Source organism: Odontesthes bonariensis, chromosome 21, assembly GCF_027942865.1.
Source record: "Odontesthes bonariensis isolate fOdoBon6 chromosome 21, fOdoBon6.hap1, whole genome shotgun sequence".
Lineage (NCBI taxonomy): Eukaryota > Metazoa > Chordata > Actinopteri > Atheriniformes > Atherinopsidae > Odontesthes > Odontesthes bonariensis.
The window spans coordinates 3,325,708-3,350,666 of NC_134526.1; the positions used below are offsets into that span (position 1 = coordinate 3,325,708).

At 44.1% G+C, this 24,959-nt stretch overlaps 1 protein-coding gene across 3 annotated transcripts in view; it reads left to right on the plus strand.

Moving 5' to 3' along the window:
- Positions 1-372: 372 nt before the first annotated feature.
- LOC142370921 (uncharacterized) overlaps positions 373-24,959 on the plus strand; it is a 35,052-nt gene continuing 10,465 nt past the window's right edge. For 2 of the 3 annotated variants that reach the window (XM_075453452.1, XM_075453453.1), the window contains exons 1-25: positions 8,218-8,275; positions 8,372-8,470; positions 9,856-9,999; positions 10,858-10,953; positions 11,034-11,152; positions 11,270-11,422; positions 12,168-12,341; positions 13,124-13,291; positions 14,177-14,291; positions 14,375-14,568; positions 14,644-14,765; positions 15,467-15,536; positions 15,617-15,777; positions 16,700-16,808; positions 16,921-17,052; positions 17,134-17,340; positions 19,057-19,194; positions 19,269-19,392; positions 19,491-19,662; positions 21,983-22,195; positions 22,370-22,514; positions 22,590-22,796; positions 23,950-24,054; positions 24,141-24,293; positions 24,496-24,744. In XM_075453452.1, the coding sequence (XP_075309567.1) occupies positions 8,440-8,470; positions 9,856-9,999; positions 10,858-10,953; positions 11,034-11,152; positions 11,270-11,422; positions 12,168-12,341; positions 13,124-13,291; positions 14,177-14,291; positions 14,375-14,568; positions 14,644-14,765; positions 15,467-15,536; positions 15,617-15,777; positions 16,700-16,808; positions 16,921-17,052; positions 17,134-17,340; positions 19,057-19,194; positions 19,269-19,392; positions 19,491-19,662; positions 21,983-22,195; positions 22,370-22,514; positions 22,590-22,796; positions 23,950-24,054; positions 24,141-24,293; positions 24,496-24,744 (3,501 nt within the window). In that variant the 5' untranslated portion in view covers positions 8,218-8,275; positions 8,372-8,439. Of the gene's footprint in view, positions 457-2,249; positions 2,554-3,068; positions 3,240-3,673; positions 3,831-5,533; positions 5,562-5,683; positions 5,784-7,317; positions 7,345-7,862; positions 7,887-8,036; positions 8,130-8,211; positions 8,276-8,371; positions 8,471-9,855; positions 10,000-10,857; positions 10,954-11,033; positions 11,153-11,269; positions 11,423-12,167; positions 12,342-13,123; positions 13,292-14,176; positions 14,292-14,374; positions 14,569-14,643; positions 14,766-15,466; positions 15,537-15,616; positions 15,778-16,699; positions 16,809-16,920; positions 17,053-17,133; positions 17,341-19,056; positions 19,195-19,268; positions 19,393-19,490; positions 19,663-21,982; positions 22,196-22,369; positions 22,515-22,589; positions 22,797-23,949; positions 24,055-24,140; positions 24,294-24,495; positions 24,745-24,959 lie in introns of those variants that run through there. The other variant, XM_075453454.1, reaches the window with a different exon arrangement.

Sequence of the window (24,959 nt, forward strand, 5' to 3'; positions counted from 1 at the left end):
TATTTAAGCAAAACTGATAATCATATTACCTTTGTTATCAGGCTTTAAAGCATTTTATTGTAGCAGATGATGGATATGGGGGCTGTTTTAACTATTTTTGTGCAGTTTAGTCAGTTTAATACACAATCATTTAATAGATTATATGCTTGAAACCAACTTGAGCATCTGTCCACTGAATGTAGTTTGATGAAAAATGACATTTTTCCCTTAAATTTCTCTCTCAGAACTCATGGAAGGGTCTTTATTTGAAGGCAGACTGACCAAACCTCGGCTGATTGGCTGGATGGAGGCGTGGTGGCGCGTGCTGCTCCACCCCAGGTGTCTGCGTACGGTTTAAATAGTGTGGAGGAGGAAGGGCGACATCCTCGCCACCTTCACTTGATGCACCTGACGGTATATTCTCACTTTTCCTGGAGTTCAGCCAACATTCTGCACTGAGGACTGAAGCACTGAGCAGTGAGTATGACTCTCGTTTCCAGGTGAAATCCAGCTGCTGGGACAAAGGGAGCAGCAGGTAGTTATTGCTGCTCCCGTGCAGAGGATTCAGCTGAAATTACAACCTCGATTCATTAAAAAGTCTAGTTGTATCTACTAAACAGCTAAACGTACTGGGGGCAAATCTGCTGGGAGCATTTTTTTCTGGTGAAAAAGGGCCACTTGGGTTTATATTTTGTTATTAAAGAGCAAAAAAAAAGATGCTTTAATTGAATTTAATTCAAACCAACACAATGTTTGCTCATACTAAATGTTGCGTACTGTGTGGGGATCTGTACTGTACTGTGTGCATCCCTGAATATGTCACCTTTTTGGTGTAAACGGTAAGCTTGGCTGGACACACGAGCTGCTGCACCTTATAAGGTGATGTGCCGGCTGAGTCCCGAGCGTCCGTCTTTGGGCTCCCGAGCCACCAGAAGCAAAGTGTTAGCCAAACATGGGCATCCCAGCATGGCAGCTCTCTGGTTTGATAATGGGAGTTATCTGCGTGCTGCTTTTCATGTTTTATTGCCTGCTCTTCATTGGGAGGTCAAAGCCTCCCTGTGACCCGTATGGAGAGCCACAGACCGGGATAAGTGAGTAAGTAGCTCAATGCAAAGTGAGGGAAATGTGTTGTTATCAGCAGTAATCTGTGGGACGGTTCACTTAAACTGAATGTAAATTATCTGAGTGGCACAGGAATTCAAAGGCAGTTTGAGTCATAGAATGAGGAAGCATGGGGGGGGGGGGTTATGAGCTGATGTGTTGGTTTTATTGATGCTTTTCACATCACCAATCAGCCAACTTCTGCATAACATTATGACCTCGAGCAGGTGAGTAGAAAGACGTAGCAGCTGGCGGTAGGTTGGACATACGAGACAAAGTTAATGTGCTGAAAGCAGAAAAAATGGCCGAGGATTTGAGCGACTTTGTGCTGAAAGTGTGGATTTCAAACTATTTACCAGGTTTTTTTTAAATTGTGTTGTTAGGCCAAGTAAAAACCAGACTTTAAATAAATAATTTACACCAAACCTTTTCCTGATTATCATCATGTTCGGTGCAGGAAGAAACGGTCAAAACGGGCTGTTTTTTGTGTCAAACTGAACAAATAAAAGTCAAAGTTGCTTTATTGTCAATTTCTTCACATGCCGAAACATACAAAGGAATCACGGTGACATATAAAGTGCACAGGCACAACAGATAGGACAGGACATATCAATACAAAGTAAGCATTCAGGGCACTCAGGTAAGACATATACTAAGCTAAAACTAAAAGAGCCAATAAAAAATGTATATAAAAAAATATGCAGTGTGGTTGGTATGTATAAGTTATGTATAAGTTAAGTATAAGTTAAGTTAGCAGCATAGTTATGGTTGTGGTAGTGCAAAAACGGCAGTATGGAATATAATAAAGTGATAAAAAAGTTATAGTAGTAACAAATAACAGGTGACAGAAAATCTGGGACCAAACGAGGCAAAGTAAACAGTCTTTAAGGTGAAATATATGAAGGTAAAATCTGAAGCAGTCAGAAACGGACCTCAGAGGCTGAGATTATGTCGAGTCTGCAAACATCCAAAGCTTGAAGGTAGCTAAACTGAATAATAAATGATACAAACTAGTGAATTTTACTGTTTAAAAGTGGCCAAATTAACATAAAAACACGAGCCGAGTCACCACAAACTGTTGGAAAAGGCTCTGCTCCAAGGCCTCGTGGTTCATTTGGCTTTAAAGTGGTTGGATTCTGACTCTGTGACTGAATGTGTGACATCAACAGCACAGAAGTCAGAGCGAGGTCAGAGGTCAGCTCAACGCCCATCAGCCCGCTCGCCTCAGCACCGCCTGCGATCGCCCCCACCGCCGCCGCCGTTTCCGTCCCACAGGCCGATCCCGACGCCAGCGGTGACGCTTCAAACATGGCCGACCTGCCAGCCGACGACAGCAAGTATCTGTTCCTGGAAAACGACTTCCACAGCAGCGGGGTGGCCCAGGCCGACTGGGCCGCCAAGAAGATGGTGTGGGTGCCGTCCGAGAGGGAGGGCTTCGAGGCGGCGAGCGTCAGGGAGGAGAAGGGCGACCAGGTACGGATGATGTCATCAATCATATATCTTATAATAATGTAAATGTAAATGTACTTTATTTATACAGCCCTTTACAGACAATCCTTACGGTGTACCAAAGTGGAAAAAATCTAGGCTAAAAACCTACTTATTTAGGATTTTAATACCCAGTAGTATGATGACACTTTTATCTTATTTTATCTTAATCGATTTTGTTATATTTTATTACTTTCACTGTTCTTTTATTGTTTTTATTTGTTTTTACTTCTTCTTCTCTTTATTTATTACCTGCTGTAAAGCACTTTGGTACACCGTAAGGATTGTCTGTAAAGGGCTGTAGAAATAAAGTACATTTACATTTACATTTACATGTTATATTCTTCCTGAAGCTTCAGGTTGTCATCTTATCTTTATAGTACTTTATTCATGTCAAAGGAAATGATGCAGCTGCAGTATGAATAATAAACAACTGGATGATAAAAAAGGAAAGTTCCACAGAGCTGCAGGACGTTTTCTGACATTTATCCCGTCTGCAGGTGCTCGTGGAGCTGTCCAACGGTCAGAAGGTGACGGTGAACAAAGACGACGTCCAGAAGATGAACCCGCCCAAGTTCAGCAAAGTGGAGGACATGGCCGCCCTCACCTTCCTCAATGAGGCTTCAGTCCTGCAGAACCTGCGCGAGAGATACTTCTCCAGCCTGATTTATGTGAGAAACTGTCATATCTTTTTGTTTTAAACGACACGAGAACAGCAGAAGATTCCATATGCTAAAGAAATCTGTTCTTTAAAACAATAAATGGAAAGAAAAAGAGTAAATAAAATAAAAATAGATATAAAAATAGAATAAAAACACAATAATTCAGAAAAGAAGTGGAAAATACTGTTGACTTAAGGGACAACTAAGGTCTTTGGACCTTATATAAAATAAGGACACTTTGTCAAGCTAAGAAAAAATATTCTACACAACAAAATTGAACAATTTGAGGAGAAATATGTGAATTCTGCAGCATTTTTATGCAGAGTTGTCTGCAGTCCCCAGCGTTTTGAGCTGCAAACACTTGGACAAAGAAAAGAAAATTCGCTGTAATTCCACCGCTGTGGGTTTAACGTGAGGAAGTAAAGTCATTTCTTCCCTCTCAGACGTACTCGGGTCTGTTCTGTGTGGTGGTGAACCCCTACAAGATGCTGCCCATCTACTCGGAAAAGATCATCGAGATGTACAAGGGCAAGAAACGCCATGAGGTGCCGCCGCACATCTACTCCATCACAGACAACGCCTACAGGAACATGCTGCAGGGTAACTTTCTGCTTCTGTATGTGACATGAGAGCTGATGTCGGTGCAGAAAGTGTCGCGTTATCTTTAAAAGTATCTTTAAAATCCAACAGAAAGGCTTTGAACTCGATGCACAGCCACTTTTTTTTATTCTTCCATGCTTTGTTTAATCTTTCATTACATATTTTCTCCAAAAAACTACCCATTTAATATGTATTTTATGTGGGTTTGTGTGCTTTTTCTGCGTGCTGGTGCTGCTGTGGGCGATCGAGTCTTTGGTAAAAATTTGTGAAAAAGACCACAAGATAATCATGAGTCTATGCAGCTTGCTTTAATTCACGTGAGACTTCGTGGTCCATCGGGAACGTAGATGAATTAAAAGCATCTCATGCAAAAACAGCACAGCTTAGGCCATTATTGTATGAAATCAAGCTTCTCTAATGCAGTTGGGGATCGAATCCCTCCTGCGTGCATACGCTCAACTACACTAAAATGATCCTAGGTGCTCCGTTCATGCTCCAAAGTTCCATGTTTTTTAAACTTTTAATGTATATAAATCCAGCTGAATTCCCAGTAAATCTGCAAACTTTCTTTTGTCAGACACTGACTGAAAATCAGCCCATCAAGATTCACTTAAAGGTGGGGTAGGGGTTCTTTTTCTGGAGCATTTTTTTACATATTGCTTGAAATACTCTTCACACCCCCATTGCAACCAATTAATTAAAAGTTTTGACACAAATATGAAAAGTTTTAGTGGCCTCTAGAACGAACAATCCAGGACAGGAAAAACGGTATCCAATCATACTGAACGGACCGTTCACAATGATTGGATACTGATGCCGTCTATCAAACTGCAATCTGCTCCTCCCTCCCCCTCCTTCCCCCTGTGCACGTACCCTGCTCCGTGAACGAATTACGCGTCCAGAAGCTTGGCAGGAAGCTAAACTAGAGCCAGCTTGGCTTGCACCTAGCATTATTAAACGTATAGTTATCATATACTAAATACTAAATACGGCAACGATTGATGCTTGCTGTCTGGAGAGATTATATCTTTGGACTGGCTTTGGAAGGTCATAGAGACCCCCTGGAAGAGCTGGAGGAGGTGGCTGAGGAGATGGCTGAGGAGATGGAGCTCTGGAGATCTCTACTGAAACTCTTAAAAAACAACCAATTTCACCTCCCTCTGTCACTCTCTTTTTTCTCGGTTTAGAGACAGAGTTAGATTTTCTCTTGCTCCAAAGATTAAAAAAAAAAAAAACAAGGATCTTTGCATACAAGACTTGGTGATTGGTTCCCGACTTTATCAGAGGAGCCACAAAAATAATGAAGTCATGAAGAGGTTCTGCTTCAGAATCCACCTTCACTGCTCCGCACCAAGAAGAATAACCATGATAAACAGAAGCTTATTGGATTGATAATAATGTGTTTTTTTTGCATTCGAGCTGTTTTTCACGTCTGTTCCTGATAGTTAATAAAGTTTTACCAAACCTCACATGAAAGCTGCCATGAGTAGTGGACACGAGCAGCCCCGATGACCTCAGACCACCTCCGGACTTTTTCCGTTCAGCCACAAAAATGGCCAAATATGGAACAGAGAGACCAGATTACACCATCCGCCTGCTATTTTTACACCATCAGAACGATGGAGGCTGATCTCAGAGCTCAGACTTCATGTTTGGACTTAAAGTTCAGTCAACATCTCGTGTTATTCTCTCTCTCTCCACAGATCGTGAGGATCAGTCTATTCTCTGCACGTGAGTCTAAACATACGACACACTTTCCCTTTCCTCTCTGTGCATCTGAGCAAAAACCAGTGTTAACCCGTAACTCGATTTAACTCGTTTCCAACTGCGTTGCTCCTCTTTCGTCACATCAGAGGTGAGTCTGGCGCAGGGAAGACAGAAAACACCAAGAAGGTGATTCAGTACCTGGCTGTCGTCACTTCTTCACACAAAGGGAAGAAGGACATCAACCCTGTGAGTAGAGACTTCACCGAGATGTGGGAGGATGTGGAAATATTGATTTTTAGCTTGTTGAAGTCACATATTGCCAAAAATCAGGTCCTCTCCTGGTGTTAAAGCTCAGTAAATCCAACCTCAGGTGAGCAACACATGTTACACTGTGTCATTATTTATGGAACAAAACACAGAAGCAGTGAGTGAGAAACTAAGTGAAACCCTGATCCAGCAGCTTGTAGCAGCAGTGAGGTGAAGTAATGGTTTCCTGTGGGACGTTATCAGTCTCTCTCACGGCCTTCTGACCTTGGGGTGACCTTTAACCTTCAACATGCTAACTGAGGCCTGCGGAGTCTGAGATGTAGCTCTTTGGGTTTCTGACCTTGGGGTGACCTTTAACCTTTAACATGCTGACTGAGGCCTGCGGAGTCTGAGATGTAGCTCTTTGGGTTTCTGACCTTGGGGTGACCTTTAACCTTTAACATGCTAACTGAGGCCTGCGGAGTCTGAGATGTAGCTCTTTGGGTTTCTGACCTTGGGGTGACCTTTAACCTTCAACATGCTAACTGAGGCCTGCGGAGTCTGAGATGTAGCTCTTTGGGTTTCTGACCTTGGGGTGACCTTTAACCTTTAACATGCTGACTGAGGCCTGCAGAGTCTGAGATGTAGCTCTCAGGTTTCTGACCTTGGGGTGACCTTTAACCTTTAACATGCTAACTGAGGCCTGCGGAGTCTGAGATGTAGCTCTTTGGGTTTCTGACCTTGGGGTGACCTTTAACCTTCAACATGCTAACTGTGGCCTGCGGAGTCTGAGATGTAGCTCTTTGGGTTTCTGACCTTGGGGTGACCTTTAACCTTTAACATGCTGACTGAGGCCTGCAGAGTCTGAGATGTAGCTCTTGGGTTTCTGACCTTGGGGTGACCTTTAACCTTTAACATGCTAACTGAGGCCTGCAGAGTCTGAGATGTAGCTCTTGGGTTTCTGACCTTGGGGTGACCTTTAACCTTTAACATGCTAACTGAGGCCTGCAGAGTCTGAGATGTAGCTCTTGGGTTTCTGACCTTGGGGTGACCTTGCTGGGACGTCCACTCCTGGGCAGACTGACAGCTGTCCTGAATGTTTTCCACTTGTGAATAATCTTTCTCTCTGTGGAACGATGGACTCCAGATAGTTTGGAAACGGCCTTATAACCCTTCCCCAGGTTGATGGGCAGCAGCAGCTGCTGATTTCTTTTCTCCTTGGCATCGTGTTAACTCACACCTGAATAAACTGACAGAACTTCTGCTTTTATAGAGCTGCTCACACTGACTGATGATCAGTTAATCAGAGCATTGATCAGCAGCACCTGGCAGGAAGGGTTCACTTAGTTTTTCACACACTGCTTCTGTGTTTTGTTAAATAATGACACAGTGTGATATGTCATGTCTTCATCTGTTTGTGTACATTGTACTTTGGTTTTCAAAGCACCATGAAATAGAGTTTTAATTGGATGAATTTACTTGGCAACTCATCCAAAGCCGAACATTAAAGCCCATATTCTGCTGCACACAACAGGACTCAGTTGCTGCAGCTGTGGCTAAGGTGAGGACAGATTAACATTGTTTGTGCTTCTCTTGTTGCTGGTGGGGCTTTCGGTTTGTTTCATATAGAATAGAATAGAATAGAAAAATACTTTATTTATCCCCCAATGGGGGAAATTCAAATTCGTCAAGTAGCTCAACATCTTTTTAAATATTTACAATGATTGTATTAACAACAATAAAACAACAATAATAATACTACTACTAACTAAATAATAATAATAATAAAATCTTCACATATATCCATGTGAAGGAAGATTGATAGCAAAAAACAAGCCGTTCCAGACTAGTGTTGCACTTTGTAATCTTCATATCTTCCCATAAATCCTGAGTGAAAGTTAAATTTGTGCTTCACTTAGCAGCGGTGAGCTATCTGCGTTTTTTTGCTGCTTGACCCCTGAACTCTGCTGCTCTGATGCATCTTAAGCCTTAATCTGAATGGAGCACCTTTTCTAGATGAAGATGGAAAGCTTTAAATTATGATGACTTCCAACCTGTTTTTCTTCCCTCTTCTTGCAGCAACAGTCAGGATCTCTGGCCTACGTGAGTTCCTCTTACATCTTCGTCTTTATTCGGTTTAAAACTCCACAGATTTGTTTGTGTGTGTTTTCTACATCGCCCTTGATCTAAGCAGCAGTCGCACACGTGCAGCATGTCCAGATGTTGATGCATAAGCTTGTTTTTGGACTGCAGGGGGAGCTGGAACAGCAGCTGCTGCAGGCTAATCCCATCCTGGAGGCCTTTGGCAACGCTAAGACCATCAAGAACGATAACTCCTCCCGATTTGTACGTTTATTTCATGAACACGTGTGGAAATGAATTCCAGAGATACAGCACAGATGTTTCAGTTTCCCGCTGTTTTCCACAGGGGAAGTTCATCAAACTCAACTTTGATGTGACCGGCTTTCTTGTCGGAGCAAATATTGACACCTGTATCCTTTTTCTTTTGTCATCTTTCTCAAACAATTCATGTAAAATCAGAACTATTAAAACAGCCGGTTAATTTTTTTAACTCCCTACCTGATCAGACCTGCTGGAGAAGTCGCGTTGTATCCGTCAGGCCAACACAGAGAGAGCCTTTCATATCTTCTACTACATGGTGGCAGGAGCCAAAGACAAGATGAGAGGTGACTCCATAATTACAGACTTTTCTTGGTGTCTTAAAGGGACATTTCTGCCATTTTTCTTCCAGCTAACACAGTTTCCTGCAAACTTAAAGTCCTTTTCTGTTGAAAATCAACTTTTTCACCTTGTTAACACGCCCGTATGGTGCTTTTTTTATTTTATTTTAAAGTGTTACGAGATATATCACAAACACAGCCAGACATCAACATTATTTCTGAGCATTTCTATTTTGAATGTGCCGAGCACCACCCTCTGACAGGTCAGACAGCTCAAACATCGCAGGGACTCATCATTTGCACTGGAAAAAATCAAAGTCTTACCGAGTATATTTGTCTCATTTCTAGTCAAAATATCTCATTACACTTAATATCAGACACAACTGCCTAACAAGTACTATTTCAGCCAGATATAGGGAGTTGTTGGAAGACAATACATCTGGAATATCTTATTAAATGAAAAAGTCTTGAAAACAAATAGTTTTGAGTCGGATTTCATATGAAACAAGCTTTTTTGGACATTTGAAGAGGTTTTTAAGCTAATTTCAAGATCACTTTTATCTCTAAAGTCCTAAATATCACATCTTATTTCAAGAAATCTTGACAAGCCGATTTTCACTAGTTCCATTGGCAGATTGTTTTTGCTTATTTCAAGCAAAAACGACTTGTATTACTTACTTATTTTTGGAGGGGTGTGTTTGTAGCCTTCATATATTAGCTGCTTCACCAATTTGTTTGTGCAATTTACCTCGTTATCTAAAGGGTTTCCAACCGTTTATCAGGGAGATACCACGAGTATAAACAGTCATATCCAGAAAGTTATCTTCTGTGACTCTTCTGCAGAGGTAGAAGCTGCCAGGATCATTATTCAGAATTAGCTTGCATACATGGAAAGCTCTCATATGAACTAGTGAAGGAGTCTTTCTTTTAAGCAAATTTGATTGTTGAATCTGAAGATTTTAAGTTCAAGTGTTGCCCAACATAATGTAGATCAAGGATACCCACATCCGGTGTTCTGCAGGTTTTAGATGTAGATGTTTTAGATTCAGATCAATGCATCATCAACAGACTGGTGCAGAACTTAACCATCTTTTGAAGAGATCCATTTCATCTGAATCAGGTGTGTTGAAGCAGGGAAACCTCTCAAACCTGCAGGACAGCGGCCCTCCAGGACCGGATGTGGGTATCCCTGATATAGATTATTCATTTAGGGCAGAATAAGGGGTAACGTGAGGATCATCTCGCTTCCTTCACATTCCAAGTGAGGAAGAAACGAGCTGCCAAATGAGATACTGTTGGTTTCATTCTGCTGGTGAAAGGCAGCAGATGGGAAATGATTTCCGTGGGTCGGGGTAAACGTCTCTGAAGATGCTGACTCTGTGTTTTTGTAGAGGAGCTGCTGCTGGAGGACTTCAGCAGCTATCGCTTCCTGATAGCGGGTCACGTGGAGATCCCCGGCCAGCAAGACGATGAGGTGTTTGATGAGACTCTGGAGGCCATGGCGATCATGGGCTTTACCGAGGAGGAGAGATTAGGTACCGAGAGTTTTTCTTCTTTATAGACCAGTGATGCTCACTATTGTTTTCACAAGAGCCACATTGGCAGAGCAAAATCAAGGGAAGAGCCACTTTTACGACGACATACTAAAGTCCCATTTTGCAAATATGCATTTCTACATATAAAACATCCCATAAAAAAAGAAACAACACAGCCAATACATTTTCAATTAAGACCACATTTACCTTAATACTGGGATGAGCGGAAGCTGGCGTGCATGTCCCTGACTTTCTTCATGTTGTATTTGTAGTTTGTTGTTGTAATCATAGTGAGACATTTAAAATGAGCATGGTTTTTGTGCTGGTTTTTGCCTTTTTTTAATTAAAAACCGATCCATTGGGCCTGCATCTCGCGGTACACCCGACGTTTGCCTGCTCGTCCCCTTTCTGGGGTCTTCATGCTGATTTTCGTTTGGTTTTTGTGCTGGTTTTTGCCCTTTTTTAATAAAAAAATTATCCATTGTGCCTGCATCTCACGCTGGCTAAAGGAGCTAGCGTGCTCTGCGGTCAAGTGTGACGGTGGTTTAAGCGGGCTGCGTTGCCAGGTTTAACAGAGCCCCCTTTAGGAAACACCATTAAGCCTTAATTAATACTTAATATAAATACTTAATACTACAAAAACACAAAATTAATAAAAAATACTTAATACTGTGCAGTATTCGTTGTGTGTTATTTGAAAAAATGTATTGTTATTGTTAGCATATTGTTATAAGCTACTATTCGAGTGCGAGCCGCCAATTAAAGCTTGAGGAGCCGCGCCATGAGCATCTCTGCTCTAAACAATAGTTCATTTAGCTGTGAGCAGGTCAGGATTTCTACTCCTCTTCCTCTCTGCAGGGATGTTGAAGGTGGTGTCCACTGTGCTCCAGCTGGGCAACGTCAAGTTTGAGAAGGAGAGGAACAGTGAGCAGGCCACCATGCCCGATAACACTGGTAACCATCTGTAAATACCTCCGCCAGCCCTGTAAATGTACGTCGTAACTGCTCTGAATAACGTCACAAATCCCCCACAGCGGCCCAGAAGCTGTGCCACCTGCAGGGCATCAATGTGACCGACTTCACCCGCGCCATCCTCACGCCCAGGATTAAAGTGGGGAGGGAGGTGGTGCAGAAGGCTCAGACCAAACAGCAGGTACTGCAAAAAGCCAAGCAAACCTCACTGAGGAAGCACAGAAATCCAACAACCTTTATTACGACTCAACAGCAGCAACAAAACCATCCAAAAATGACTCATAAATGTTCTCTTCAGGCTGATTTTGCGATTGAGGCTCTGGCTAAGGCCATGTACGAGCGTCTGTTTCGCTGGATCCTGGCCAGAGTCAACAAGACGCTGGATAAGAGTAAGAGACAGTCGACATCCTTCCTGGGAATCCTGGACATCGCTGGCTTTGAGATTTTTGCGGTGAATTCCTCCTGAAAACAAACATTTAAATTAGGGCTGTGCAACGATTAAAATGTTTAATCTAATTAATCACATGATTTCCCTGATTAATCACGATTAATCGCATTTGTACGCAAAATCCAAAAATGAATTCAAAAGTAGTGTATAGCCTTTAGCATTTAGCTTTATTTTAAATGTGCTGCCATATGAATGAAAGTGCCATAACATTTGTTGTGCAAACACACTTTTAACATCAGCATCTTTCTGTAGTTTTTATGTAGAAGCCTCGCTCCACTGTCTGTTTCCTTGAATGACTTGCTGCTATCAGTTGTGTGTTTTGCCTTTAAGTGATATTTTAGACTGGAACTACTACTCTGAGAAGACAATTCAACTTGGCTTTAAATGCAGGAGGTTTTTTAAAAATTTATTTTGAAATACGTGCTTTTATGTTGAAACCAGTAAAACAGGAAGTAGCGCCGGTTAGCTCTGTTAGCTTCACACCTGTAGCGGTGATGTTACCTGCTAGTTTATTTTTATTTTATTACTCCATGCTTCGTGGTGTTTGCTGTAACTGTGTGAATGTGATGCATTCAACTGACTTTTACAATAATAAAACCTGCGTTAATGCGCGATAAAACATTTATCGGCGTTAAATAGTTAACAAGTTAACGCGATAATAACGAGTTAACTCGCCCAGCCCTAATTAAAATACCTCAGTGCTTGACTGACTGCTGTGGCTTCATACTCCGAAACTTCTCGTCCCCAGGACAACTCGTTTGAGCAGCTCTGCATCAACTACACCAACGAGCGTCTGCAGCAGCTCTTCAACCACACCATGTTCGTCCTGGAGCAGGAGGAGTACAAGAGGGAGGGCATCCAGTGGAACTTCATCGACTTCGGCCTCGACCTGCAGCCCTGCATCGAGCTCATCGAGAGGCCGGTCAGTGTCCAATGCCCTTAAAAACTTATTTTAGCTCCGTAAAGCACTTCTCAAAACACATACAGTTTGAATTTTTAGTTAGAAGTCCCACTCCAGAAGTTATTAATCCAATAATAACTCATCTGTGTCCATCAAAGTTGTACTTTTTGAATTTTCTGCCACAAAAAATCCTCCGATGGCCTCTAGAAAGGGCTTGAAGAATGACTGAAATATATTCTTCTTCATTCAGTTAATAGAGATGCTCTAATTCTCCTCCTGTACTGTCACCGCTCTGTCTGCAGTCTCTGTCTGCCCGTCCGTAGAGTCTTAAAGCTGAGCAGAGAGGTGTAAAAGAAACAGATAATACTGCCATCTTCAACTCTTTCATTTTATCCACCAGTGATCTCACATTTTCCATAACAATCAAGTGACGAATGGTTTCAACTTCCTCCTCCTTGCTCTCCATTTTGTTCCTATTCTCCATCCTTGACGTCTCCTCTTCAACTCATCTGGATTTGTGGTCTTATTCCAGGCTTTACTTTGGCTTTATTTTGAATTTCTTTGAGAGCTCAACCAACTACTTCCACATACAAACAAACACATTACAATAGATGTTATAGGAGATGTTTGCCCTCAGGTCCCTCCTTATGTTTGCACATGAGTGATGTTATAAACTGAACTTCAACACCTACCGGGTCCTTAAATCGACACTTTACTCTACCGCAGAAGTAACTGCAACGGGAAATAAATGCAAAGATAAAATTCCCGGCCTCTGATCCTCTGTGTGCTTCGATGTCCTGCAGAACAACCCGCCGGGCATCCTGGCTCTGCTGGACGAGGAGTGCTGGTTCCCCAAAGCCACCGACTTGTCGTTCGTGGACAAGTTGATGAACACCCACACCGGTCACGTGAAGTTCTCCAAACCCAAACAACTCAAACTGATGTTCACTGTGCTGCACTACGCTGGTAAGGTGAGGATCCCTAACCCCAACCCAAGGCTTCAGGAAACAAATACTTATGCACCAAGTATGGATTAATCCACCACTGAAAATAGTCCCAAATGAATGCATTTCTTTCTGTTTGAGTAACACTTGCTAACAACTGCTTTATCTCTTACAGGGAATTACTGAGTCTATGACTGTGTTCGAAACCGCATACTACATACTTCCATACTACATACTACATACTCATTCGATCAGACAGTATGCAGAGCGTTTACCCACAATGCATTTCGCTCCTGCCCGAGCCGAAATCAGCCTGAAGCTGATTTCCTTTAAGCTCTAAACTCTGTAAACTTTAGCAACATTTGAAACATTTTCAGGCGAGAAAGTAGTCGTTTAGATCCCCAACGTGTTGAAAACCTGACAAAATACCGGCTGTTTACAATTTTGTTCCCACGAATTCGGCGCTACTAAAGCTAGCCACAGTGAGCAACGCACTTCCGGTTATTTTCACAAAATAAAATACCTGTTGCCTTTTATCATAGGGAAAGCCATTAGGATACAATTGGTGCTTTTGTTTTGAAAACAGGAAGTGAACCTACCCTCGTTGTAGCTAGCTTGAAACTGCCGTTTTGACAGGAAATGACGATCGGCGACGTCACGTTACGTTGCATCTTGGGTAGTTTGAGTATGAGTAGTAACCTCATGATGCATACCCAACATTTCGGAGAATCTAGTATGCATCCGGGAACTTCTCGTTTACTCAAACTCGCATACTAACTAAAAAAGTTAGTATGAGTAGTAGGAGAAGTATGCCGTTTCGAACACAGCCTATTAGACAGATAAAACCGTATATTTGTGGTGTATTTTAAAGATGGCATCCATTGAAAACATGACCGACTTTTATACTTCCAGGTTGATTATAATGCAGACAACTGGCTGACAAAGAACATGGACCCTCTGAATGACAACGTGACAGCTCTGCTCAACAACTCCTCCAGCACCTTCATCCAGGACCTGTGGAAAGACGGTCAGTCCTCCACAACGACCATCCAAACACGCTCGCATTAAATCTGTAGCATGGTCGTAAAACGCCTAAATCTTCCCCGTCAGTGGATCGAGTGGTGGGTCTGGATACAATGACCAAAATGTCCCAGAGTTCTGTGCCCAGCTCCACCAAATCCAAGAAGGGTATGTTTCGCACGGTGGGTCAGCTGTACAAAGAGTCTCTGGGCAAGCTGATGACCACGCTGCACAACACGCAGCCCAACTTCATCCGCTGCATCATTCCCAACCACGAGAAGAGGGTGAGGGCTGGTTTTATGTGCATCTGACTGCAGGCAGGTTTCATAGATTCAGTGCTTGTTGCTGCTGTGCTGCAGGCCGGTAGGATGGATTCCCACCTGGTGCTGGAGCAGCTGAGGTGTAACGGCGTGCTGGAGGGCATTCGGATCTGCAGGCAGGGATTTCCAAACCGCATTGTGTTCCAGGAGTTCAGGCAGAGGTGAGGAAGCCGTCTTAGACCATCTATACCAAATCCTGTAGATGCTCAGAGGCATCCGGCATAATAATAATAACTTTCTTTCATCGCTCTGTTAGTAGTAAAGTGCAGTAACATCTGCATAGCACCGAATTATCAAAAGTATCTCCCAAAATGTTTCTGTTCTTTAAAAATGACATAGCAGGTGCAGATTCTTATTTATTCTGTTAAATAAACCTTCTGAAACATCTTTATAGAGGAGAGATGATGCGTAGTGTTGCAGTTCCACAATGCAACCACCAGAGGGCAGCGAGCAGCATGAATATTTCCAACAACGTGTTTCTTTGTTGTTAGTTTTTGTGGATTAAAGTGTCTTCTGAATGATGTAAAAATGTTTAAAAAAGGAGCTCAAAAGATGCCGATCCTCATCACAAACACCCCAAACTCAGATCCAAGGTTTCAGATTGTAAGCTGGCCAACTGTGGCTAAAACAAAAACTACAAATTAGAGGTCAGACACTCTAGTTTGGACCTCCTCGTAGCATCGACCCCCAGCTGGTCGGGGCAGATGGCCGCCCTTCCTGGTTCTGGTTCTATTTTATTGGATAATTTTTGTATTACAGTGAATTGGACTGTGAAATAAACTGATTATAAATTGAACCTAATTGCCAAAGAATATCCAGAACCTTGAAGGACTCAAGGACTTTGCTATCATTTTGTTTCCAGGTACGAGATCTTGGCTGCCAGCGCCATCCCCAAAGGCTTCATGGATGGGAAGCAGGCGTGTTCTCTGATGGTAAGCCAACACAACCTTCCTCATTTCAAGACGAGCTCGTCTCTTAAATTTTACCTCCGCACTCCACCTGTCGTCTCCAGGTAAAGCACCTGGATCTGGACCCCAACTTGTATCGCGTTGGTCAGAGTAAGATGTTCTTCAGGACGGGAGTTCTGGCTCAGCTGGAGGAAGAGCGAGACCTCAAACTGACCGTCGTCATCATCGCCTTCCAGGCACAAGCGCGGGGCTTCCTGGGCCGCAGGTGAGAAGAAGACCCTGGATCCCGTTGACACCTTTTGAGGAGCCGCCCCTCATTCACCCCTCAAAGAGAAACAATTACGGGTCACCACAGAACTTCAATCTATACACCTAGAAACTACCAACCAGGCCAGAAATCTGGGTGTAGTGATGGACTCAGACCTAAATTTGGAAAAACACATTAAGGCAGTAACAAAGTCAGCCTACTGTCACCTTAAGAATATATCAAGGTTAAAAGATCTGGAAAAATTAGTCCATGCATCTATCTTCAGTTGGCGTGATTACTGTAACAGCATCTTTACAGGTCGACCTAAAAACTGCAGCTTATTCAGAACTCTGCTGCTCGAGTCCTCACTAAGACCAAAAAAGTGGACCCCATCAGTCCAGCCGTGGGGTCTTTACACCGGCTGCCTGTCCATCAGAGGATAGACTTTAAAGTTCTGATGCTGGTCTATAAAGCTCTGAATGGTCCAGGACCAGAATACATCAGCGACCTCCTGACCCAGTATGAACCTTCCAGACCCCTCAGCTCATCTGGATCCGGTCTTCTATCAGTTCCCAGAGTCAGAACCAGACATGGAGGAGCTGCATTCAGCTTCTATGCTCCACATGTCTGGAACAAACTCCCAGAAAGCCTCAGATCAGCTGAAACACTCAGTGTGTTTAAGTCCAGGCTGAAGACACACCTATTTTCAGCTGCGTTTGAATAAAGCTCCAAATCTGAAGCTGGAGTTTCAAAACTTAATCACATTTTAACTCCTGATTTTATATTGTTCTTATTTCTTTCTTTTTTGTTTAAAATTTAAATTGTGCTTTTTATTTCCACTGTTTTACTGTCTCTGTAAAGCACTTTGAATCGCCTTGTTGTTGAATTGTGCTGCACAGATAAACTTGCCTTGCCTCATTCTTTTTCTTCACGTTTTTAGGGCTTTCAGTAAGCGTCAGCAGCAGCTGACCGCCATGAAGGTCATCCAGAGGAACTGTGCCTGTTACCTCAAACTCAGGAACTGGCAGTGGTGGAGGCTTTTTACCAAGGTTCTACACTCATTTAGCATTTAGGTTCAGGGGACAATAGTGTAAAAGTAGCTTGCTTTTTTGTGGGGGTTTGTTTTTTTTAGAAACAAACTAATGTGTGGTTGTGTCTCAGGTGAAGCCGCTGCTGCAGGTGACCAGGCAAGAGGAGGAAATGGGTCAGAAGGATGAGGAGCTAAAGGTGGTCAAAGAGGTGGCGGCCAAGACCGAGGCCGAACTGAAGGACGTCACCCAGAAACACACGCAGGTGAAACGAACACAGCTTTTTATTCGGTCCATTTCAACTTACGCGTTACATCCGAGGACTGATGGAGGCTTCCGCTTGCAGCTGGTGGAGGAGCGGGCGCAGCTGGAGTTGAAGCTTCAGGCGGAGACGGAGCTGTTCACCGAGGCTGAGGACATGAGGGTGCGTCTGGAGGCCAAGAAGCAGGAGCTGGAGGAGGTGCTGCACGAGATGGAGGCCCGGCTGGAGGAGGAGGAGGAGCGCAGCATCTCCCTGCAGCAGGAGAAGAAAGACATGGAGCAGGAACTGCAGGTCTGAGACGTTTGAGTCGAACCTTCTGCAAGAAATACTCGAATAAGAGGCAGACTCAGACATTTAAGAGGCCCGGAAACCGAGTTTAGAGTCAGAATGTGCAGAGTTACAGTGAGTTATTGCCCGTGTGCAGCAATAAGCAGATTATTAGGTCCTAATCATTGCTCATTTAAGTCTGTTATAATAATGTATAATGCGGTTGACAAGCATCAATCAGAATGTTTTCCACACTGTTGGGAACTTGGCTGATAATGATTGATCAAAAACAGAACATTTAAAGAACTGCAAGATGTTAATAAACATTTAAAACTGGAATAATTCATTAAAGCTGCAATGCTTGCGATGATGATAAGGCTTTCAAATCACAAACGACATCACACGATTTTCACCGCCTGGCCACGCCCACACCGTTCAGAGTTTGGAAAAGTGTATCCATGGTTTTTTTCCCCCCATGTCTTAAGAGTAACCTGGCCAAGTTTGAAGCTTGTAGCATTAAATCTGTAGGAGGAGTTCGATCAAATGTGAGGTGTGGAAAAAACAAGACGTTTCCAACCACCAGCAGGTGGCGCTATAGGTGGATATCACAATGATAACATGTTCACGTTCAGGCTGGATCCAGCAATCACCGTATGAAGTTTGGGACAGATTGGATAATGTATGTGGGAGTTATAAGCGACTTCCTTTTTTGTGGCGAATGATGGCGAGTCATCAAACTTTGAGGCGTCGCCACGGCCACGCCCTTTAAGTTTTAAAAAAGTTTCCCCATGATTTTTACCCCCTGTCTTAAGAGTAACCTGGCCAAGTTTGAAGTCTGTAGCATTAAATCTGTAGGACGAGTTCGATCATATGCAGGCGTGGAAACGCACCTTGTATCCAAAATGGCCGCCTTTCTGTGAACGTGGGACCATGGCGGCATGAGACTTTTTTTGTGCGTCTGGGCATGATAAATGAGTGTACCGAATTTTGTCGTCCCACGCGAAACTAACCCCAATGCGGGGACCATTTTTAAGCATCGTAGGGGGCGCTACAGCGTCAATGAGCGACTGCCAAAAATATAAAGTCCAGATTTTTTTCATGGCAGGTGGTGCTCCCAAAATTTCATGAGTTTTTGAGCACCTTTTGAAAAGAATCGGAAAGAATAATAACTCCTACAGAATCAATAGGGTCCTTGTAGTTTCACTGCTCGGTCCCTAATAATTAACCCTGTAGCACCCACAGTTGCAGATATGCAACAAGCTTTTTATTTATTTACATTATTTCTTTTTATTTATATTTACATTACATTATTTGATTTTTTATTTACATACATTTTTTACATTCATGTGTAATATTTTTTTACATTACATTTTATGTGCCGACAGTTGTCACAGCAATCATTTTCTTGGGTCACTGAATTACACTCTGCTTTGCGGTGGTCTGTTCTAGTTCGTTCTGGTCTCGTTTGGTGTGGTCTGCTTTGTCCACCTTTCACAGCCGTAATGGGAGGTCAGGTCTCCAAATTGTATTATTACAAAATTAATCAGGAAAGCCCACAGTTGCAAATATGCAACATTGCCTAAAATGATCAAAAATAGCCCAATTCCAAAAATATTGGTTTATTCCCAAAAAGATGCAAGAAGAGCCAAAATGATTTTTTTCAATGATTATTCATATGCTTGGGTTCTACAAGGTTAATGTTTAAACAAACAAAAAAAAGGTCTCTTTGTCCGCCTGCAGCTGATGGAGGTCCGCATTGGAGAGGAGGAGGATGCTCGGCAGAGGCTGCAGCTGGAGAAAGCTGCTGTGGAGGGGAAGGTGAAGAAACTGGAGGAGGACGTCCTGCTCATGGAGGACCAGAATAACAAACTGCAGAAGGTAGAGGAGGGCCAGCATCGTGCTGCAGAAAGCTTCACGAACGGCAGCTACTGCACTCACACCTTTGCTTTCAGGAGCGGAAACTTCTGGAGGAGCGGATTGTCGACATGAGCTCCAACCTGGCTGAAGAGGAGGAGAAGTCCAAGAATCTGACCAAACTGAAAAGCAAGCACGAGACCATGATCTCTGAGCTGGAGGGTCAGTCAGGACTTAGTTATTCGCAGTTATTCACTTTTTAGACGCCGACGTTGGTCTGCAAATCGGGTTGAACGTGATGTTTTCACTCTGTTGTTCAGTGCGTTTTAAGAAGGAGGAGAAAGCTCGTCAGGACATGGAGAAGGCAAAGAGGAAGGTGGAGGCCGAGCTGGCCGAACTGCAGGAGCAGTACGCCGACCTGCAGGAGCAACTGGCCGAGCTCCGAGCCCAGTTGGCCGCCAAAGAAGAGGAGCTCCAGGCCACGCAGGCCCGGTGAGAGAAGTTTAACCATCCGGCGAGCAAAAATGTGCTCTTTCTTTCAAAAAAATCATGAATATTTTCAGCTCCGAGCTGTTAAGTTGTCATGCTCTGAAACCATCTGTAAAGACACATATTCAGAACAATCCAGATAAAACTAGAAAGCTGCCAGCAGTTGCAGGGGTGGAGCAGTGATTTTAAACGTGGGGGTGTTCCAGGGGGGGCACATGAGCGCCACATCAAGCCCATAGACACGACGCTGAAGTTGGCATCCGATTTGCGAATTAAATGGATGGGCATAAAGGGCCATTTCACTGCATTTTGATCACCCTACATTAGGTCCTGTATGGAAACTACAATTAGCCTAGAAATCTAGACGCCCATAGCGACCGCAAATTGAATTTGCTCCCGGGCTAGTCTAGTCAGTTGTGGTGGTTTTGCGAGGCTGAAAATCGAAACTTAATCAGGCCAATCAAATCGTGAGGAGCGGGGTCGGAGGCCGGGCTACCTAGTGACGACAGAGGTGCAACGTTTCAGTGTGTAGTTCCAGAGAGAGGTAAACAATGGCTGCGAACAGTCTTTCGATTTAGCTTTGGCAGCGACTCTAGAAGATTTAAATATACATTTTTCTTTGTGAGACAAACAGATAACTCCACTTACGTTTTTCTTAAGTGGAAAAAAAAGGACGTTTTCGGAGTTTTGCCCACCGGGTACGTCGCGCTGACTATGTAATCCTTCTTCATCGCTCTGATTGGTTGTTGCGCCATCCTATTGCGTGGCGTTGAGTGCAGAGGCAACTTAACAGACAACCGTTTATCCCGCCCACACTGCTATCCAGCTTCACTAGACCCCTGTACAGCTTTTTGCTGTAGGGGTCTGGCTTGCTAGGCTAAACTACAATAGTTACACTATTCAAATCTGGATAGAATTATTCTAAAGAGGCTATAGATTCATTAAAACCTTTTTCTGATTTGCGAAACTGCAGAAAAAATTGTATTCTCATCACCCTAAATTAGGTCCTGTATGGAAACTACAATAGTTACACTGCTCAAATCTGGATGGAATTATTCTAAAGAGGGTACAGAGTCTTTAAAACACATTTTTACTATTTGTGAAAACTTTATTTGGTCATTTGGCCACCGACAGAGAGATGGTGTTGATTTTAGGGGTATTAGAGCCGGATTCCTCTGCATTCACTTACCGGTACATGACAACTTGACTTTAAAAAGAAGTCAATTTTCTGCTGCCTCTTCCTTTTTGGCATCTCTGCCTTCTTCTTCTTTCTATTCTCTTCTCAATTTTATTCACTGTCAGCCATCGGTGAGTGACAGAAGTCTCACAATATAGTTCGTCTCTGACGTAATATCAAACTTCCCGGGCCGGCGGCCGGGTTGCGGACAACAGTCTGTGATTGGGTGAATCTCCGCTCAGTTTGACCAATGCCTTTTCGTGCAGCGTGAGGGGGCTGAGGTGCGCTCCATTTTGTATGTTGGTGCACTACGAGGGTGGCCAAACGGGTTTACCTTTGGAAAATGTGGGGGGGATGAAATCATCTTGCTGTAAAAGTTGGGGTGTCAAAACACCCCCATCCCCCACGGGTGCGACGCCCATGAGCAGCTGTATAAGGGACCGAGATGTGCGCACGTTGGGCATGCGCTGGATGTCGTAGTCGAGCAGCTCTGCCCACACGCACGATACCCTCTGCCACGATGCCAAGTTTCATGACTTTGAGATGATGATAAGGCTTTCAAATCACAAACGCCATCACACGATTTTCACCGCCAGGCCACGCCCACACCGTCCAGAGTTTGGAAAGGTTTCCCCCCATGTCTTAAGAGTAACCTGGCCAAGTTTGAAGCTTGTAGCATTAAATCTGTCGGACAAGTTTGAGCAAGGCGTGGAATCGGGCAAAATTGGCACCAAAACGCACCTTACATCCAAAATGGCCGCCTTCCTGTGGACATGGGACCATGGCGGCATGAGACTTTTTTGTGCGTCTGGGCATGATGAATGAGTGTACCGAATTTTGTCGTCCCATTCGAAACTAACCCCATTGCGGGCACCATTTTTAAGCACCGTAGGGGGCGCTACAGAGTCAGTGAGCGACTCCCAAAAATATAAAGTTTAGATTTTTTCATGTCGTCGACTGGCAGGTGGCGCTCGCAAAATTTCACGAGTTTTCGAGCACCTTTTGAAAAGAATAAGAACGAATGAATAATTCTTACAGATACAATAGGGTCCTTGCAGTTTCACTGCTCGGTCACTAATAAATCAGAACCAGGAGACGAAGAAATTCCAATCTTAATCTTTTCCTTCCCAACAAAACCGTCCACAGCTTGGAGGAGGAGAGCAGTCAGCGTGGGGCTGCGGTGAAGAGGATTCGGGAGCTGGAGGCGCAGCTTTCTGAGCTGCAGGAGGACTTGGAGGCGGAAAGGGCGGCGAGAGGGAAGGCCGAAGCAGCTCGACGGGACCTCGGGGAGGAGCTAAACGCCCTGCGCAGCGAGCTGGAGGACAGTCTGGACACCACGGCCGCCCAGCAGGAGCTCCGGTCTGTGAGCCACATGTTCGATTTGAGCTCAATCTCAGATAAATACATATTGAATGGCACAAAACTACTTTCTGAGACTACTCAGTAAAGAGCAGCGTCATCTGCGTAAAGGTTTACACAAGCCGCTTTCCTTTTGTCTGGGTTGTGATGATGGGATGTGTTTGTGGTTGGCAGCGCAAAGCGTGAGCAGGAGGTGGCCGTGTTGAAGAAAGCCATGGAGGACGAGGGGCGGGGCCACGAGGCCCAGATCCAGGACCTGAGGCAGAAACATAACCAGGCGGTGGAGGAGCTCAGCGAGCAGCTGGAGCAAGCCAAGAGGGTGAGCTCACATTACATCTTCACTTTAAAAATGGCCAACTTTTTCACTCATTAAGCTCAACTTTACTCCATCCAGGTGAGGGCCGGTCTGGAGAAAGCCAAACAGGCTCTGGAGAAGGAGTCGGCAGATTTGAGCGCCGACCTGCGATCCCTCGGCAGCGCCAAGCAGGACGTGGAGCACAAGAAGAAGAAGGTGGAGGGCCAGCTAAACGAGCTGAACTCACGCTTCAATGAGAGCGAGCGGCAGAGGAACGAGCTCGGAGAGCGAGTCTCCAAGATGACTGTGAGTTACACTAAGTGCATCTGTTAGAGTCTGCAGGTTCTCAAAGTAAATTCATCCAATTAAAACTCTATTTCTATTTCTACTTTGGTAAAACTTTCAATTCCTGCAGTCATGTGAAAACCAAAGAACAAAATTAGGGCTGGGCAACGATTAAAATCTAATCATAATATCTAATCTAATTAATCGCATTTGTACGCAAAATCCAAAAATGTGTATAGTAGCGTATAGCTTTTAGCATTTAGCTTTATTTTAAATGTGCTGCCATATGAATGAAAGTGCCATAACATTTGTTGTGCAAACACACTTTTAACATCAGCATCTTTCTGTAGTTTTTATGTAGAAGCCTCGCTCCACTGTCTGTTTCCTTGAATGACTTGCTGCTATCAGTTGTGTGTTTTGCCTTTAAGTGATATTTTAGACTGGAACTACTACGCTGAGAAGACAATTCAACTTGGCAGAGTTTACAGATGACTTTGGTTCTGTCGACTCCGCCGACTGGAAGAACTTTAAAATGAAAATGGCCGAGTAAAAGTTCCGTACCCTTCTCCATGTTTGGTGGATCCGCCGATTACTTTCTTTTCCTGTTCCACAGCAGACAGCAACAGACTTTTACAAAATAAAAGCCTGCGAGCGACAGACTTTTACAAAATAAAAGCCTGTGAGCAACAGACTTTTACAAAATAAAAGCCTGCGAGCGACAGACTTTTACAAAATAAAAGCCTGCGAGCGACAGACTTTTACAAAATAAAAGCCTGTGAGCAACAGACTTTTACAAAAATAAAACAGGGGTGGTCCGTGGCGTAGTGGGTTGAGCAGGCCATGTACAGAGGCTACAGTCCTCGCTGCAGCTCCTGTGCTGCGTGTTGTTCCCCCTCTCTCTGCCCCCTGCTTCCTGTCTCTCTGAACGTTCCTATCCATTAAAGGCACAAAAGCCCCCCAAAATGTTTTTTTTTAAATTTAAATAAATAAATAAAATCATTTTTAAATAAAATAAATTTTTAAAAAAGTGTTAACGCGATAATAACAAGTTAACTTGCCCAGCCTTATACAAAATACTTTAATTCTGTGTTTTTTTTGTATCGGGACAAAGTAGAACCAAAGAAGAAGAACTGGTTTATCACAGCCATGCATGTTTCTTCTTCTCCTCTTCCAGGTGGAGCTGGACAGCGCGACGGGTCTGCTGAACGAAGCCGAGGGAAAGAACATCAAGCTGAGTAAAGACGTCTCCGGCCTGTCCGCTCAGCTCCACGACGCACAGGTGAGCGACACCGCCTGTCGGATTTACTTTTTACACATCCTCAAAGATCCAACGTCTGAATGAGAGTCCATGACCCCGACCTGCAGGAGCTGCTGTCTGAGGAGACGCGTCAGAAGCTGAATCTGTCCGGACGCCTGCGTCAGATGGAGGAGGACAGGAACAGCCTGATGGAGCAGCTGGAGGAGGAGACGGAGGCCAAACGGGCCGTGGAGAGGCAGGTCTCCAGCCTCAACATGCAGGTCAGTAGCTCAAAGATGGGACGATGTGGAGAGATCAGGCAGGTAAACGCACACCGAGACAAGAGGTACCCGCGAGTGTCCGTCCCAATTAAACCGCACCATGCTGCTGTTTTCCTCCTGCTCCTGTGGATAAATGGTCTCATCATAAAGTTAGTTAACCAGAATAACTCCCTGCTGTCGTCTCTGCCCCACCTTCCGTCAGCTGTCCGACCACAAGAAGAAGCTGGACGAGCTGTCGGGGACGGTGGAGCTGCTGGAGGAGGGGAGGAAGCGCCTGCAGCGCGAGCTGGAAGCGGCCAGCGGCGAGTACGAGGAGAAGGCTTCCGCCTACGATAAGCTGGAGAAGAGCCGCGGCCGGCAGCAGCAGGAGCTGGAGGACGTCCTCATGGAGCTGGACAGCCAGCGGCAGCTCGTCTCCAACCTGGAAAAGAAGCAGAGGAAGTTTGATCAGGTCCTCATTTCTTTGTGTTTTCCTTCCAAACATTCAGTAATCTTTTAAAGTGGTCCTGATCAATAGCTCTCCAGGCTTTCTGAAGGTTTTTAAAAGTTTTTCGTGGGACTTTGGCTGCTTTTTCAAGGCAAGGCATCTTTATTTATACAGCGCATTTCATACCACAGGTAACTCAATGTGCTTTACATAAAGACAAGGCATTTAAAAGAACAGCA